General features: G+C 41.4%; 1 protein-coding gene across 4 annotated transcripts in view; it reads right to left on the minus strand.

The window, feature by feature from the left end:
• Positions 1 to 18401, minus strand: part of shf (Src homology 2 domain containing F) — an 81664-nt gene that overhangs the window by 19553 nt on the left and 43710 nt on the right. For 2 of the 4 annotated variants that reach the window (XM_086107373.1, XM_086107376.1), the window contains exons 3-4: positions 1660 to 1878; positions 332 to 430 (exon numbers count right to left, since the gene is read on the minus strand). In XM_086107373.1, the coding sequence (XP_085963499.1) occupies positions 332 to 430; positions 1660 to 1878 (318 nt within the window). The remainder of the gene's footprint in view (positions 1 to 331; positions 431 to 1659; positions 1879 to 18401) is intronic. The other 2 variants (XM_086107375.1, XM_086107372.1) reach the window with 1 other exon arrangement.

Below are 18401 nucleotides of genomic sequence, written 5' to 3' on the forward strand. Positions count from 1 at the left end.
TGGGGTGAGCAGGTGGGTGGGTGTGTGTGTTTGTCAAATCAATGGAATACGATATGATTCTGAAGAAAACTGGCAATATTTTCACACTTGTTGCCTTTGCACTGCCCCTGCTAATGTCATTCCAGTGGCGTACACCTTCAAAGCCAGCTGATTTTCACTTCAAGAGACCGACCTTTTCTCATCCTATTAATCAAAAGACCGCAACCTGAGGGCATCCCCCCCCCCTGTATAAATCTCAAATTGAGCACATGATTTATGGTGAAAACATCACATTAAGAAAAAAAAAAAAGAGAGTGAAAGACAAAGAGGCCCAGTTGCATAGTGGTGGTACCTGTGGGGGATTTAGAAGTGCAGTCCTTTCTTCTGTGGGGAATTGATCCAGTGCCACTTATAGAGCCCTCGTAGCTAATGCAGTCATAACAAAGCAGAGCTGTTCAAGGATACAAAAAAAAAGAAAAAAAATATATATACATGTATATATGGAGGGCTGATTAAATATGATTTATTCTAATGATTTTTGTGCATACTTGTTTGTCGAGAACAGCCCTGTTTTGATGTTATGGCTGCCTTAGCCAACCTGGCCTTACATGCACCTGCCTGCCGAACCAAATACGTATACCCATCCCCCTGCTTAAAGGTAATAACAGTACAAAGGAGGAACACATGCGAATAAACACGGTGGCAGGTGCTTGGAAAAGAGAAAAAGCGTATGGGATGTGTGTTTAAAGCTGAAGCAGAACAGTGAACCAGGAAAGAAAATAGAAATTGGTTAAAAATGACAAGGAATGACAACCTTGTCAGTATTGATTCAGTTGGATAGTAGGAACCACAGTCAAAAGTCGCCTTTCCACCAAGTGGTACAGTTCAGTTCCCTTTTGATAGCCATAAAAAACAATTGGCTGATTACATGGTAAGATTTTGTCAACTGCAACTGGTCCTCAATTGATGCTTGGGTCAACGAGTTTATACTGTAAAGAAGGAGCAGAGATGGGCATTCCATCCTTGGGACGCCACAGTCCCTCCATCCGTCTCTGGCACGATTGTTGAACCGGGTCGCAGCGATAAGTCAGCCTATCCGCCATATTATAGGTAGCTTTAATATTTGCCATAAATCCAGCAAATAAAATCCTAAAACTGAGCAAGGATAACATCATACAATCAAAAGCAATAATTCCATATTAATCCAGTGAGTTTTTGCTTGATGATACATCTCCAAGGAGGAAGCATCTTCACAATTTCCTTCACTTTACCATATCCTGTACGGCTGCAGCGTGAACGTACCGTATTTTCCCCACTAAAACGTGCACTGGATTATGAGGCGCACCTTCAATGAATGGTCTATTTTGTAATGTTTTTCATACATTGGGCGCACCACTTTACAAGATGCAATCTTCAATGCATCCACTAGATGGAGCTATGCTCAAGGAAACGCCAACAGAACGATCAGACGTCATTAAAACTTATTTAATAAAGCAGCGACACAGTTCACTTAACCAACAGCAAGTTATAACATTGACTCGTTAACGTTGAATAGGTAAGCTCGGAATGTCAACTTTGTACAGTCTGCCTTTTATTTAATAGACTTTTCCCAGTGTCAAATTCGTCAATGGTGGCACTTTGTCAGCAACTTTATAACCATAAATCCAAGCTCACATATACCTGCAAAGGCTTTGGAAATTCTCTCCTTCTTCCACTCCCAGGGCTGGTCGTACTCTTCGGGCGGCCGCTCGTCGTCCTGAGGCAGTCGACTCTCTCGAGGGCAGCGCGAACGTTCAGGGTCAGAGTCTCCACCGTTCTCAGTGGGCTCGTACGGAGTGTCATACAGGGGAAGCTGCTTGGTGCCGCCGTCCTTTGACCCACGACCACTGGATCGGATTTCTAAAGACAATGACAAGAAAAAAAAATTGTGATATAAAACTTTATGCTGACTGTTCTGGTCCGGTTTGGTTTGCTGAACTTCTCTACAGGGTCACATTTAGACTGATATGCAAACCAGTCACATCTGCCAACACACTGTAGCAGAAGCCAGGAACATCTGTTTGAGTTATAAAAAGAACACGTGTCACTGTCCATCAGCTTGTCTATAGTGGTCTTTCAATTTCAATTTTTTTTTTCCATCTATTATGGGGGAAGGCCTTATTTGGACAAATTGGTTTTTGGAAGAATGCTGAATGTTACATGTTAAGTTCATGTCACCTACCACCATGGATGCTATCATACGGGATATAAAGCAACAATATTAAATAAATGACTGATTTCAAAGGAAACTGCTGTCAGTGTGCTTGGGTTTAAAAAAATATTAATAATAATAAATAAAATGGAAGAATGGCTGCGCCAAAGTGAGGTGGATTCTTCTGGTCTTATTTGAAGATGGTCTTGCCTTACGATGACATTAATGTCGCGAATCTCCTAATGCCACCTGCTAAACCAGAACGCACGCCAACGCTTTCATCCTCCCAGTAAAGCGACACTCTTAATGAAGCACCATGCCCTTGAGAGCTCCCCATTTTCTGCACCCGCTGTCCTATTCTTCATGAAGCCGTTAGTGTCCACCATGTGAAGGGAATGAAATATTATGCCACCACTGCTGCATAATTGCTTCTTTACCCGCTGGTAGCTCTTGCGGACAAAAAAACGAGCAATGCGTTCGAGAGCCTAATGGGGCCTATGGTGGAGGTGAGGTGAAAATGGCTCGATCAGAGTCTTCGGTGTAAGGCACACTCACACTGTTTGATCTTGCATGTATTTTACACACTTTCACTGAGGTCCAGGCTCGCCAACAGAGGAGCAAAATAGCTTTGGAAAAGGGTAGTAAAGTAAATCTTTAATCCAGGAGTGGAAAATCCTTTTCCTATCGGAAGTCAGTTTAGTTTGGTTTTAGCCTTTTATTGCTTTATTGTTGAGTATATGTTAGTTGCTCCATGTACAGGACTTTGTATGCAGCGATGGCTGTTTGAAAGTGCTCTATACAGTAAATACAATTGAGTTGAGTTGAAAACGATGATGATTATCTCAGTGTGGAGTTGCCCTGTTTTATCTGTACTTGGTGGGGTTTCTGCAGGTACTCGAGCTTCCTTCCACAATCCCAAAAATGTAAGACGCTAAATTGGCCATAGGTGTGAATTTACGTGGAATTGGTTGTTTGATCGTATGCGCGCTGCAATAAGCTGGCGACCGGTCCAAAGTGTAATCCGCCTCTCACTCGAAGGTGCCCGGCAATTCACTACTCTGATGAGGAAGATTGGAATACAAAAAGGAAGCATGAAAATGCTTCTAACTCCTTCCATCCATCCATGCTAGCTTGTGTTGAGGCCTGCTATTGCTTTTGGAGTGCTGGGTGGGGACACAACTGTCTAAGAAAATTACAGTGACTGCCAGAACATCGAACGTCTTGCATGTTGCCACCCAGCCGCAGTTTTTGACCTCTGTGTTTAAGATTTAGGCCCATCCACCCCCACCTTGATGCCCCCCCCCACCCCTCCATCAGGAAGTCCCACTTCCTGTCCAGATGCTGCATTTCCTCTTCTACTAATTTAGAACTTACCAGCCCTTTAAAAAGCAAGACGGGAGCACTGTGGCTAAATGATTAGTCAGTCGGAAAGTTGTTGAGTGCTGCGAGTGTTGTAAAAATGGAGAAAGCTTCATTAAAGCTGCAGTAGAAGTGACCACAAGCATCTGTTAAATGCCACTGGAATAATGTCTAAAAAAAAGGGTGGGGGGAGTGCGATAAAAGTCAGTCGCCAGAATGTGAGCGTAAAGCCAGTCTGATGTGTCAAGGGTTTTCTGTGTCTGCCACAGTGAGCCTCGCCTCCCCTCTAAATGTTTTTTTCTACTCTATGTCTGATTGCTTCGGTACTTGTAACTGGAGGAGGATCATGGGATATGTCACAATCATCAACTTCCATACCTTTTGGGATACAGTGAACCCTCGCTATGACGCAGTTCACCCTTCACAGCTTCGCTGTTTCACAAATTTCTTGAGTGCATGTTTTTTTGTTTGTTTGTTTGTTTGTTTTTTACAGTGCATTTTGTTCAATGTAAAGCCCTGAGCTACTAACATTTCATCTGGATTTTCTAACGCTCTGATGGGTATGAAAATACACCCATTGAGTGGATGATGATATCCTGCTGAGGTGGCTGAATTAACTGATAACACATTCAATTGCTGCCAGGCGCACATTAATATCCTTGCCCTAAGTAATTCTGCTATTACACTGTGTGAATGCTAAAGAAAAATGACATAATTAAGATGTGAACACACAGTCCAGAGTATCTGCAGAGCACGTAAGTAACATTCAGTCATCTACTTGGTGTGATAGTATTGCAGTGCAGCCGAGGTGGGAGTTATATGATGGCAGGGAAGGTGTCGGTCAGTCACACCAACAAGGAAGGGGCTTGCTCCCTGACTGACCCGCGGCGGCCTCGCTGTTGACTGTCTTTCCGCTTGGTGAGTGGAGCCATGAGATGGCTCGCGCTCACAGAATACTAACAACTTTGCTACAGCTGCCGCAATGAAAACCATATTGCCATTTTGGCTGCGAATAAAGAAAGGTTGAGTTTAGTACAGGATAGTCATTCACAAATTAATAGCTGTCAATGTTCCTTAAAAAAACAAAAATGTCAAAACTACACAGAAACTGACACATGACTTCATAGTGCCAAAATATGACCAATTGAAAAAGATTGAAAATGTATTTTTTTTAATCTTTTATATATTTTGATCCTGTGGTGAAAATTTTTACAACTTTTACAGTTTGCCACTGAAATCATAAAAGGGTCTTATTGATGTTTGATAATGGTGTGAATGAGTGTCTTTATATTTGTCTTTATCCCCTTTCAAAGTTATTAGCTTGAGCTAGCCGATACCTTGCCAAACGCCAATTTGAAAGTTTGTTAAAAAAAAAAAAGTCTAATGGGAAAACTGTCTTTAAATGTGAACAAATCATAGGTTGACCAAATAAACATGAAAATTATCAACGACAGAAAAATGCCTCAAAGTCACAAAGTCTACCGTTATTTGCTTGTACCACGAGCCACTAGGTAGCTAGTTGTGGACTGTTTCGATTCTAAAGGGCGAAATTCGAATGCTGACCAAAACTAATCGAAATGTTATAATCTTCAAAATGTACCTTAAATGTCACACAAAAACCTTAATCCAATGTCGACTGTCAACATTGGATGCTGCTTGCCTGAGTTAGCCGCTAACCAACGACTGTTGTCCCTTGTTATCAAAAGTACTATTTGAACTTTTAACATTTAACATGACATCAGCTTTTTTTTAACACACAATTTTTACACAAGTTAATGATTAATAGAACAGCAATTGTTTTCAACCTAGAAGGTATACATACATGCTGTGTGCTCGTGTATTAGTTTTTACACTACATATATTTGCTCTTCTTTCCGATGGCCTGGAGGTGGAAAATCTGTAAAGAATTCAACCCACAAGACGACATGCACATAGATTCACTCCCGGGATTGTGGGGCGGAGAACAAGCCAGAGGAGACAACAGCGCACAAAGCGATGACGGAAATGAGCCAGACAAAGTGACAGAAAGAGAAAAAGAAGAGGAAGAAGAAGAACGAAGGCCTTGGGGATGTTAAGACAAAGAAAGTCACTCAATAGATAAAGCGAGCCGGACAAGTGAGTGTTTCACACAGTGGGCTGCTATAAACAACAGAAATACACTGTGACAGTGAGTCAAAGGTAATGAGGTGAGCGACACTTCTTTGTATGACATCCCCTGAACACAGCACTCTGAGGCTCATTAGGGAAAAAGCTCTGTTTGGAAGGCTTAAGGGCTAAGTAATACTATATGTAAGCTGTTTTAAAGACAAAGACAACACTTTCTTACTGTAAACACTGTAATTCAAACATAAGCATCTTCATTAACTGTGCAGACTACGTTCAAGTGATGTTCTAACGTTTTATTGGTCTTGCATTAAAAAAAAAAGCTCACAATTGCAAATTATGAAAAACAATTGTTTGCTCGCCCTTCATTTGATAGGAGAGTGACCTCACAGAGGATAAAATAAAAGACCAAGGTCATTTTATGGCCACAGGTGGATGTTCAAGGAACTTAAAACGATAACAAACTAAGGTAAATGTCAACAGAATCATAAGCTATTTGGCATAGGCAAAAAAGAGTTGGAAAATATTGGGTGCAACCACATGCTCAGCTCTGCTGCTCATCCCGCAAATGCATACAAATGGGACACCGATTAAACAGGTAATAAACAGGCATGCCAACGGTATAGCTTTGTTGACCAGAAGTACAGCTACAATCTTTTTTTTTTAAATGTGGAATGTTTACTTTTAGATACAGACAACTGCATCAGCATTTGATTGATGTAAAATTTTTCAATAAACAAAATATTTTGTATACTATTGATCAACTTATATGAACAAGAGATTTGGAAAAAGTGGTTTAAATTTAATTTTGGAACAGATTTTTTTTCCCCCAAAATGAACATTTCAAATTCAATTAAGCACAAAACATGATGCAGTCATGCTTTATTTACTTGAGCGAGCCACATGACATGATGCGTGGGATCTGGCCTCAAATTTGACACTTATTTGCTGGAATCTTGCGAGATAGATATCCATTCGAACTCTGGAGTTTTCTAGAAGCGCACCTCTCCTTACAAAACACTCCAAAATGAAGGCCTATAAAGATGTGGGCTTGGGTCCTTCACCAGATGTTCAAAGGAGCAAATTGTGTGTTTGCTTTCAATTGAACATGATTAGGAGTGAGCGTCTGGCAATGGCATTATGACTAATTAAGTGGACTGGCTGTCAAACTGGAGATGATAACAAAACGCTGAGGGAATCCACCCGCGTGCGTGATTTAATCCAGGTCGGGCAATGCCTCGGTCATGCATATTCCCCGAGTCCACTTTGGGCATCGATCCCGGCCTGTCGACGGGCACAATCACAGCTCATTAAGAGCGAGGTGAAAGCTGGTTAATGGAAAAGATGAATGTGGAGATTGCTTTGGAATGCTGCCGGGATAATGGCAGACCCCCCCCCCCCCCACCACTCCCCAACACACACACACACAAATACCCACTCCAAGCCCCTGTGCGAGTAACTCAAAACGCTTGAGAGAAATTACAAGCAGTGTATCAAATCATATCACTACTTGTGGCATTCATTCGTAAGACCGGGGGTAGAAAGGACGGAACAGAGATTTGTGTTCTGCTTTCTTGCATCGCAAAAAGGTCAATTTTCCGTCCTATGGACGCCACCACAGTTTCTCTAAGTTTTTCTTATTCAACAGCATCACAAAAAAAAAATGTGGGCTCTTTTTTTCTCAGACAACGCTGGCCATATTGTACTGAGCAACCAGGACAGAGATGCATGTAAAAGTTCTTTCTTTTCAAGTTGCCATTACACTTTTACCGCGGGATGTTCGATAGCACTTTTTTCAAACTCAAAACAGTGTGGGTACGCACTCTTGAGGCTCACAGATACAGATACCAAGTACCACTGCTTGCACTTGTACAGACACAAGTGTCAAACAATAAATCCAAAATTAGAGCCAAAAATACACATCTAAACACAGTAACCGCATCAAGAAAATAACTTTGACTTAACTTCAAACGTATCCAAACTGAAACAAAATAAACAAACCTGTGTGCATCGTCAAAAAAAGGGAACTAGGCGTATCTTCCTCTCTTCTATTTCTCTCTTTGAAACGTAACGCCGTGTCTTGCTGTGTGTTCATGATGCTTCTCTCGCTCACCTTTGGAAGCTCTTCTCCCCAAAGACATGAACATCACCCCCTACAGCGCCCTCTCTGGTGAGGTTGGCAACAACTACCCATAAACAGAGCTTACTGCGAATGCGAACACAAATGAAAAAGCGGCCGTTACAGTGTCATTGCCGTCCTAAATAAATCCAATTAGAATGCAAGTCTCGCACACTGCAACAGGACCCACGAAAGGCACAATTTCATGTGAGCAGTGACGTGCAGAAACCAAGCTATTTTCCGTGTGTGGCTATTGTTCCTCCGGCGCAGATAAGAAGAGCCATGGATTAGGTCCAGAGTGCAGCCGGAGTTCAGATTGCGCTGGAGGAAGACGACTGAGCAAGGGAATGTGGGAGCGAGAGCTGGAGACGAAAAGGGAGTGAGAGTCATCGGCAAGGAAAAAACAAGTCAGCCGTGTCTGTCATCGGCATGCTTGGTGATGCAGAAAGATGCATGTGTGGTCATGAAGGTGGTGGGGGGGGGGGGGGGGGGGCTGGTGACACGCCGATGGAGATGTGATGAATTGTCATGGCGTGGCCTCTTCCCAATGGGGGTCAACAGCCCATTAGTGATGATAGGGGCACTTGCTACACCCTCACCTTGGACCCTTGGCCTTCACTTTGAAGGCATGTCACGACTGTTATCTACCTACCTACCTATCAAGCTTATCGTCTATCGTGCTATCTATCAAATTCAAGACATAAAAAATGCATTTATTAAAAACAGAAAAAAGTAATTACAATTTCAAGACATAAATACAGTATAAGTTCAATATAAGTGCAATATAAAATAAAATAAGTGCAATATAATCTAAGTGCAAAAAATATCTATGCATCTATTGATGTACCAAATATACCAATCTGTATTTCTGTCTTTTGATTTATCGATCATCCATCACTCAATCCATCATCCATCCATCTAGCTATGCACTAATTGCATTATTGACACTTGTGATATGTCCAGCCGCTGCGTACACACTGTTTCGTGCATGAACTGCCGCCAACATGAGTTAAAAGGTGTTTATCCTGATGGGAACTCACTTTCTTTCTACACTCTGGGCCCAGGTGTGTTCCCGTTCCAGCTCGTGATATCCAGTCTGCAGCTACGCATGCACACACCGGCCAATGTCTCCTTAAAAGGTGAAAAGGTTTCATCAGTAAATCACCGTTTAAATCTCTCTGCTCTTCCCTTGTTTTGCTCTCTCTGTAGCCAAACAACGCAGCCAAACATTAAAAAATAAAAAATTGTTTCCCTCCATTGAGTTTCTGTACTCTCTCTGGGCTGTCACTCACTTTGGATGTCTGCAAAGACATTCTTCACAACTCAAACTGGGTTACTAAGATGTGGCAACAATAGCCACTCTGAACTGTGTGTGAACCCGCACTAACTTGTGGAGATGCTTACCAAATAATAAAACACATTATATATATATATACTATTTCTCAACTTCAGCCTAATTAGAAGCACAAATGCAGGCTGCAACAGTGGTAAATTCTAAAGCGCGTTGCATCAATATTCATTAGGTCAAGAGTAAAAAAAATGCCTTCTCCTGCTTAAAGGCAACTTTATATTGATTTGGGAATCCTGTGGGACTACATGAGGTAAATACAGAGACAGTGACAAAAAGTGTTTACCTGTGAAACAAAAGATGACCTTCAACTGATTATAGGTTAGCACGTAACACACGATTTAACTTCCTGTCTTAACAAATACATGTTACTTTTGTGTTACTATCTCAGATTATAGATGCTATTGCTAATGGATGGGCATAAAAAGCTTTACAAACTGGGACCTTTGTTGCAAACCAAAACAGAAGAAATTGTTTTTGGGAGGACTGGAAGGTTGAGAGGAGCAGCAGCAACAACAACAACAACAAAAAGACAAAGTAAAATGTTCAACGGGAGTCTGGAAAACCATCAGGAATTATTGCCGACTGATTGACAGATATGCCCCTTTCTGCTGATATGTCCTTGAGCAATTGCCCAATCCCGAACTGACATCTCCCTACTTCCATATGCACGTGTGTGCTCAAGCGTGAAAAAGAGAGGGGTGTAATTAAATTTTATTTTGCAGGGCAAATTAAATAGAGTTGATAAAAAATAAATAAATAAATAGACTACACTTTCCCTCCATTGCCGCCATTACAAAACTAGACAAGAGTTAACTGTGTTTTACTACCCTGTTTGGTTGTTTTAAAAGCTGTTGGATAGGTGGCAGAGTTCTTGGGAGAGGTTCTGCTCCAAGTGGCCTCAGGGTGGCTTGTAAAAAACTGACACCCACAGCGGTTCTCATTTTTCCAGAAAGAGTCTTTTACTTTGGAAGAAAAGGGCAAAAATAAGACATTTGAGGTCATATTAATGGCCATTCTGTCCTGATTAGTCACAAGTGATCTAGAGCCTATCGCAGCTTAATTAATGGATACACACTGGACTGGTCGTCAGACACTTGTAAGACAAATCCAGAAAAACAACCATGCACACATATCGACATCAATGGACAATTTGGAGTTGTTACCTAACAAGCAAGTTTTTGGAATAAAACCCACACAATTTGTGAGGCAGCTACCAATGTTTTCTGTTCTTAATGGTATTTTTTTTTTCATTTACACCCATTTTAACAGCTTGCTCTGCGCTCTTGTTTCTTATTCCATTATCTTTGCAACGAAATGGAAAGGATTTGTATCATAATAACTATGATTTGCCATGGGGTATCAAAATCTTAAATTTGAAATCCAGGGACGTTTGAATCAATATTTGACAAGGCTGATGTTTGAAATGATGAATGTGCGGTGTTTTTTTTTTTTAACCTCCTCCCCGTTTTCCATATCTGAAATGTCATTATCTTTGCACGGGGCTCACTGTTAATCGAAGGGATTTAACATTCATTGTGGCAGGAAAGAAGGGGGGCCTACATGTGAATTCCAGGATTGAAAAAAAAAAGTATATCAAACATAAAATGTGTGGAGAGAATTAAAAAAAATGCCTACATTAGAAATATCAGGCAGTTGATGGCTTGGCAAGGGGCAGTTTTGACTAGTGAATTATTATGCTGTTTTAAGACAAAGCTTCTGCGATTGGCTGGTGTCGCCCGCCTCTCAGCCAAAGTTAGCTGAGATAGGCTCCAGGACAAGCACCACGGAAACTCGGTGGAAAGATGGACAGCAAAGTCTTAATAACCATCCAGTGTGTCCAAACAACAGTTCAATGCTATTGGTAAAAGAAACCTGAACAATTCATCCAAACTTAAAACCGTATACTTGATCCTTCAGATTTAACACTGAGAAAAAAAAAACATGCCAGCAATGCTCAACCTTGATAATCTTGCCTCAACTTTGTATTATAGTGGTTTACAAAAACTGGCTTTGGTAGTTAGCATGTTTGCCTCACAGTCGGGAGACACACATCTGAATCTCCATGTAATGTGTTTTTGTTTTGTTTTTGCAAGATCTCCTCATGCTTGTGTGGGCTTTTTCAAGGTTATTGATCCCAAAACATGTTTGGAAGTCCAATTTAATAAACCGCAAACTATTGTCCCATAACAGTTTTATATCATATCAAATGTATCTGATAGTATATTTCAAAAGAAATGGCTTGCAAATGATTTCATTTAAAAAAACAAATGAATAAATAAAATGACCCCAAACTGCCTGCATACATGGATCAAAAACTTGCTCTAACCACCAACAGGTAAAATTTAGCTCCTCCCAGACATGCAAAATTTACCAGCATACTTCCTTGGACCAATTACAGTGCTACTGTCTCAATCCAGAGCTGTCTTTGGCACCATCATGTGGCATTTTATGATATTTTTAAAAAGAGCACAAAAGCCGTGAAGAGCTGAATTTCGGTTGCACAAAAACCAAAGAAACAAACCAACAACAACAACAACAAAACACCAATAGATGTACAGTATTTGCGAATAGTGAATCGAGCGTGTTATGGTGACTTGATATGCCCCACGATTGCCTGGTAACATGTCCAATGTGGACCGCACCTCTGGGTTATTGTCAACTGGGATTGTCTCAAGCACAACCGCTAGTCTTCAATGAATGCTGGTCTAAAGTTTTATGACACCTCTGCATGGGTGCAGTGCACAAGCTCTGCATCAATCTCAAAAGCAGCACTGCCAAACATCAGTCAGCACGCCAATAAATTGTCCACAGTGGATTTCACTGTTTCAGGAAAGCCGTAATAAACACTACACAGGAAACTGGCATGGGAGTCGAATAGTGGTCAGGGTATGGAGGTACAATAGGGTTCAACATCTAAGACAAATCCTGGCGCTACGTGGCAAAAACACGTTTTCCACATCGTAAGGACTGGCTGGCAGTATTGTGTTAAAATCAACATTGACAAGGGATGCTATTACCAATTCATTTGGTATGAATTGTCATCCACAGGAGTGTAATTATCGTCCATGTGGTTTGGCCTTCTGTAGGAACAGCAACATGTGTGCCCTCCAAGAAGTGAAAGGAAAAAAATGTAACACAAGCAAAAAAAGTAGGACTTGGAAGAAGCGCCCCCTAGTGGCGGGGCACGTTCCCCTCCAGGAATGTCTACTCCAACCGTCTACCCACTTTACGTCACGCCGTTTGAAGCCAATGTCACATGCACCGCCTGTGCTCGACTGTAATTACTCCAACGCGTAAATGTACAAAGAGAGTTCTTCGCGTGCATGCTAAAAACTCCACCGTGTCATTATGGACGACTGAAAACCTTGCAAGGCTGCATACTTGGTGTGCCAGTGATGACAGATAAAATGGTGGCATTCTTTTTCTCCCTGGCCAGAACATTACAAACTATCATTGGGTACTAATCTGTTGGTGTCGGCAATTCTGAGTCATTTGAATATTTTGTGCCTTTCGTATAGCTTAAATGAGGTCAGCAAAATATGACAAACAGCTCTCAGCATGACGCAGTACAGCTGGACACCACTCCATCGCAATGGTAATGCCGCTTGGTAGGCCAAAGGGTGTGCAACCTAGGGTCCGTGGGCAAAAGCAGTTTGATTCGGTCCGCCATGTAATGTTAAGTAAACAACTTTGGGGGAAAAATATATCTAAATGTGCAAGATTATACTGGTGAATTTTAATAAATTGCATGGTCGAAAAGATCAATTCAAAATGTAAAAAAATATTGATAAAAATGGTGAAATATTTTAAAATTGTATTGCTGACAATTTTGTTTTAAATCATCGCAAGAAATTACATGTAAGAAACAATTAGATATTCTTGAAATTAAAAAAATAATGTAGAAATTAAATGTGAAAAAAGACCACTTGAAATCTTGAAAATTGACCACTTGAAAAATTTTTTGACTTTTTTTTTTGTGGGTCGACTCAAGATAGACATGCCAACCCGATTTCAAACTTAAGTTATTATTTGGAAAAACATGCTTTTTTGGAAAAGCAGACATTTTTCTTTCATTTGCATTTTGTTTTCTTGCAATCTGTAAGAAAATGTCAAAATGGTGAATGAGTCCTATATTTGTCAGTTTTGCTTCTTGTGTCTAGTATGCTTGGATCAAATTTAGTAGCCATCTGACAATTTTTTTTTAAGTAACCTGGAGATGGCAAAAATAAATCAAAAGTAGTGCTTAGACATCATTCTTCACTCAGCAGTCACCATCATCTCTGCTAACTGCAGTTGTGCATGTGATTCTTTTTTTTTTTTTTAAGTAGTAAGTGGGCGTTCAAGGGGCACTATCGACTCTACTGAGGGCTGAAGCTCCACTCTGTGGAGACTTATAGCGAGTGCGACTTCATGCATTTCCTGCTGAGACACAGGAAGCCCCAGGGATCCTGTCAGGAAGAATGGAGGGGGGGCAATTTCTTCACCAGGCTTTCGATTCTCCAGGAATTTGTCAGCCTTCTTCCTCTCCGGTGTGATTCACAGCTCATTTCTGAAGTAAAGACTAATGTGGCTGCGCGTCTTATCACCATGCTGGCTATGTACTCCCCATTTTACACTCAACTCCAACTAAATGGCGGCTGACCTTTTCAGGCTGCCAGTCGAAGCAAACAACTCTTGACTGGAAATATGGACGGCTGGAGAGGCCATGAATAAAAACATGAACGGATGAGAAGATAATGCAGTAGCTGAGGAAGATGGCACGGTGGAGGGGGTGCAGATGGGGAAGGGTGGTGGTGCTGGTGGTGGGGGTAGGGGTTTGGGGGTTATTCTATCATTTGTTAGATTCCAATAGCTGTCTGCCCGCATAAGGTAGGCTCATTTTTTAGCATTCATTAGTTATTCAAGCAGCGCATAGAGAATCTCTGTCTCCAGGCATGTGGGGAATGCAATCCACTTGGGAAAAGAGGCATTTGATCACGATTAAGATGAAAGGATCGCTCAGTGGAACGGCAATACATCACAATTGAGGTCTGAACTTTGGCATTGCTCGATGACTTGTCCTGATCATTGTCGGGAAGGCGACAATTAAGTAATTGTTTTACTTCAATACATCTTGGAATACCCGAGAGATTGGAGCGTTCAACCTTCGTGGTAGACGCGATAAAGAACAAAACTGACACATTTGAAAAAATGTCAAATAAAAACCTAATGGAGCTGAAGCATTGTTCGAGAGTACTGCATCGAAAATGACCAAATTGCAGAGGAATTAGCGAGGCTTGACAGCAAAAAGGTCAGAAGGGAACAGGCGAAGACACAGGAGGTGACACACGGGGGCGGTGATGCGTGGGCGGTGGCCGCTGCCAGTTGACGCGCGCTCGGCCGCTCTAAGTAGCAGCCAAGCTCAGAGGGGAACCAGGTTATTTATCCACTTGTTTGGATAATCCACCATCTGCCGCATTGTTCAAAAGCCTCCAGGTTGGACACGAATGCAAAGCATATGGGAAGAAGAAGTACAAGTGAAGCCCAACTTTCCCGGAGGGAAAATGCGGCAAGGACCAACAAGGTTAAATCAATGAACAACATAGGATTGCCTTCGGGCATTCTAATGAAAATGTACTGAAACAGCCTGTTAAACTGTGATCAGATGAAATGTCTTTCTCATTGGGGAAGTAGCATGTGGCTCAGTTTATTCTTGTTCAAACAATCATTGGCTCGTACTTGCAAGGTTTCGAAGTTTACCGTCCTATGGTGTCACTTCTGCCTCAACTCAACCCCACCAAGCCCCGCCTCTTTAAGCACTGCATGCAGTATCAAACACACGCTGTTTCATATGCGCTTTATGCTTTTTCTCGTTCAACTACATTCAAAATATGTTTAAAAATTGACCTTTTAAAGTGTGTAGAAGGGCTTAAAAAATATGTTGACATGTTTTTATATTGCTTCTATATCGCATGTTTTCATACAGATCTTTCACCTAGTATGGATGCTCCCTAGAAAAGACTTTTTCACATATTGTGGAATCATTACATAAGCTCTGTGGTGTGTTTGTGGCACATTGATACACTCACGAAACAATAAATAAAAATGCTCCACCCCTCACCTTCATTTACATCCTCCCCCTCCGTCAACATTCGCACAGTCATCAAGAAGCAAACATTTTTAGCTCACGCTAGACGGTGCATCCAACAAAACTCAACGCAGCTCTGCTTACCATTCAACTTTCAAATGAGAGCACCCATGGGGGATGCGAGTGTTTCTGCATGGCAGTTTCTCATACATTGTTGGCCTGAAAGTTTGGGATTTTTAGCCAAACTGGCTATGACATGCAAAGATTAACTGTGTGTGGAAGCATGTGGTTTTGTAAATTAGCCCTATATTATAGTTTGGTGTTATAACAAGGGAATTTTTACATAACTGTATTGCAGTAGTGCAGAACGGCTTGCTTCATAGTCATATTGTCAGGACAAGGCAGTTAAAAGATGTACTTGGTTAGTGTGACACTTGATAGGTTGGTTGGCCCTACAGAGACCCAACTATTTCTATACAAGCTACTGAAATGTAAATTTTTCACAAAATGTCCAGTTTAAGAACACTGTATTTATTTAATATCTTTTTTTCTTCAAGGACCCCCATTAGCTTATGCAGTAGAAGTGTTCTAATCTTCGGTTGGGGAAAGGCTGCAACCACTGCATGTTTGTGTCTGAGCACTTTGTATGCCACTAGAATGCTGAAGGAGGGAGTAGGTGGCTGTAAAAAGAAATCTGTTTCATTTCAATTGGATGAGCCGTAATGAAAAAAAAAACAGCAACCAACAAAGGCACTGGAGTGCCTCACAGAGCCATCGGCGGAAGTACTTTTTGGTGAGAAGTGGCTGCGACGGGCTGGTGGCTGAATGCAACTTCACTTCCAGCTTCCATTGTCAACAAACAAAGGAGTTGCGCGGCAGGGAGTCAAGATGAAAGGTGGATTGTCAGAATACATGACTGTTTAAGAGCTGTCCTGAGACTTAGGTGTACAGATTGAAATTTGCTGGTTTCCAAAGTGATTGTCTCAGCCGGCTAAAGAGAGAGGAAAAACTCGACCTCAAAAGGGAACTAGGCCTGGACCTACGGGCAAAATATCCAGGTTGCAATATATTGTATCATTCTTCGCTGTGACCCCGAACGGATACACCAGCATATGGAGAAAAGATTGATATTGCTATGGAACACATTGTTTGGTAGCATACAATTGATGCACAGGCAAATGAATAAAATATTGATATCACTATGTATGAGAATTGCTACGATACTGTATCAATACATCATGGGCAAAAGATCAATACACTTACGGTTGTACTGTTTGGTACAGTATTGTGTTGGTATACCAGCATATGGACAAAAGCTATATGAATACACGAACATAGGAAGAAAAGCTTGATATCGCCATGTATCATTTCTTTGGTACGACACAATCGATCACCATGAACACAATATTGAGACTGCAGTGTGTATGCATCAATATTTGATATGATATTCAACTAGACTTTAGAGGACTGTATCAATAAACCAGCATATTCCTAAATGAAGGTATCGTACTGCTGTTTCCTGCAAAACCGAAACGATACAATCAGCTAGCATATGAACAAAAGTTCAACATGCATCATATTGTTTGGTAGAACAATGTTTCGTTACGCCAGCAGAAGGACAAAATACGGATACCACAAATGTATTGTAAAGTTGTTTGGTACAATAACGTAGAAAGACGAAACCAACGTTATCATATAAAGCCCTGTTCTGCTGCTAATGCTACAGCTAACACGTTACTCCCTAATCCGCTCATTGTCATGCCAGAGTCGCAATCTGCAGACATGTAGTAATTACTTGTCCACGTTCACATTTCCCTGCTATCACTTAGTTCGGCCTAATTGAGTGCTTTCAAAAACCAAGTCGATTTTTCCATTAGTAACAAAAGGCAGGCAGCTAAACGTGTCGCCGAATGAAAACTGTCAGAATGTGTGTGTGTGTGTGTGTGTGTGTGTGTGTGTACATTGATTGTCATAATAAGCTGAGACAGCTGGTCTCAGGTTTGATGTCATTCCCCCCCAACACGCTGATGGAAGCGAGATAGCACGCCAACCCTGCCGTAAACGCTTGCCGAACACGCCGCCAGAATGACAAGTGATGGAAATGTGCCTAGGATGCCAGATGATACGCAATTAAAACATGCAAAACTTTAAAGGCCTATAGAATCACTCATTACTTCAATGGAGTTCTGTGGCCGCCAAGACCTACTGGGAGAAGCACAAACACCTGGAGCATCCCCTTGTCGCCCAAGGCTTAATTAAACAAACATTAGCGTTTTCAACGTGATAGCCCTCTTAATGGTGGCACACAGATGGGCTTGAGTTATCAATTTCAGGTGTGAGCAATCGTCGGAACGTACGTTTTTTTTTTTCTCATTGCGGAAACACAGCACCTCGTCACACCTGCTCTCGCTGTAATAACACTCACTCCCTCGATTCTCTGAAACACCATCAGATGTCGAATCAGTTATTAGTGTTTAGCGATGTGTTAATACACAACAGAAGATAGTGTAGTTGTGAACTGTTGTAGCCTGTGAACTGTATTGAAAATGATTTTATTGCTCTGCAGCAGCTCAACCTTTTTCTCCACAATTTGGCCTTGGATTCTACAGGTAATCCGCCGCAACATAAAGTATGAAAAACCCTTTGAGCGTTTGTTTGAAAACCTTGACATCCATCTTAAGGTCCATGTACGAGTAAGCTCTTTGTCCTCAATGGTCGGACCATTCAGCATATCTACTAGTATTTCCCACTCCTTGTGCCATTTTTGGCATACTAGTGTAACCTTAAGAAGGATATCGAGAGTAATAAATAAAAGGTTTCCAAAATGTGTCCTTTAAAAGAACTTGCAAATGCAGCTTCAGACAACAAAGAGAACCCTCTTTGTGTCTGCAGGCTTGAAAGCAGAGTTTTCGAGAAGTAGTACAGTTCTTTTTAGATTTTTACAATAAGCTATTTTAATGATTTTTTTTCAATGAAATTATTGATTAATAGTGTCTTCAAGAAATGGAGGCAAAATGGTGTGCACAAAGTGGCACTGTTGAGTCCCTACATTGCTGTCCAAAGGAGACACGTGGCAGCTGTGGGATATTAAACTATATCCAAGGAGTCCTCCATAACGGCAGACGATGTCCATCCATTTCCTACGGCACATGTCCTCATGAGGTTCTCAGGTGCCACAACAGATGTGACCGCTACATGCAAAATTATAATGATTGGTCCTCATGTATAAAAC

The sequence above is a fragment of the Hippocampus guttulatus genome, chromosome 3 (assembly GCF_054856545.1).
Source record: "Hippocampus guttulatus isolate MCC_2025c chromosome 3, RoL_Hgut_1.0, whole genome shotgun sequence".
Classification (NCBI taxonomy): domain Eukaryota; kingdom Metazoa; phylum Chordata; class Actinopteri; order Syngnathiformes; family Syngnathidae; genus Hippocampus; species Hippocampus guttulatus.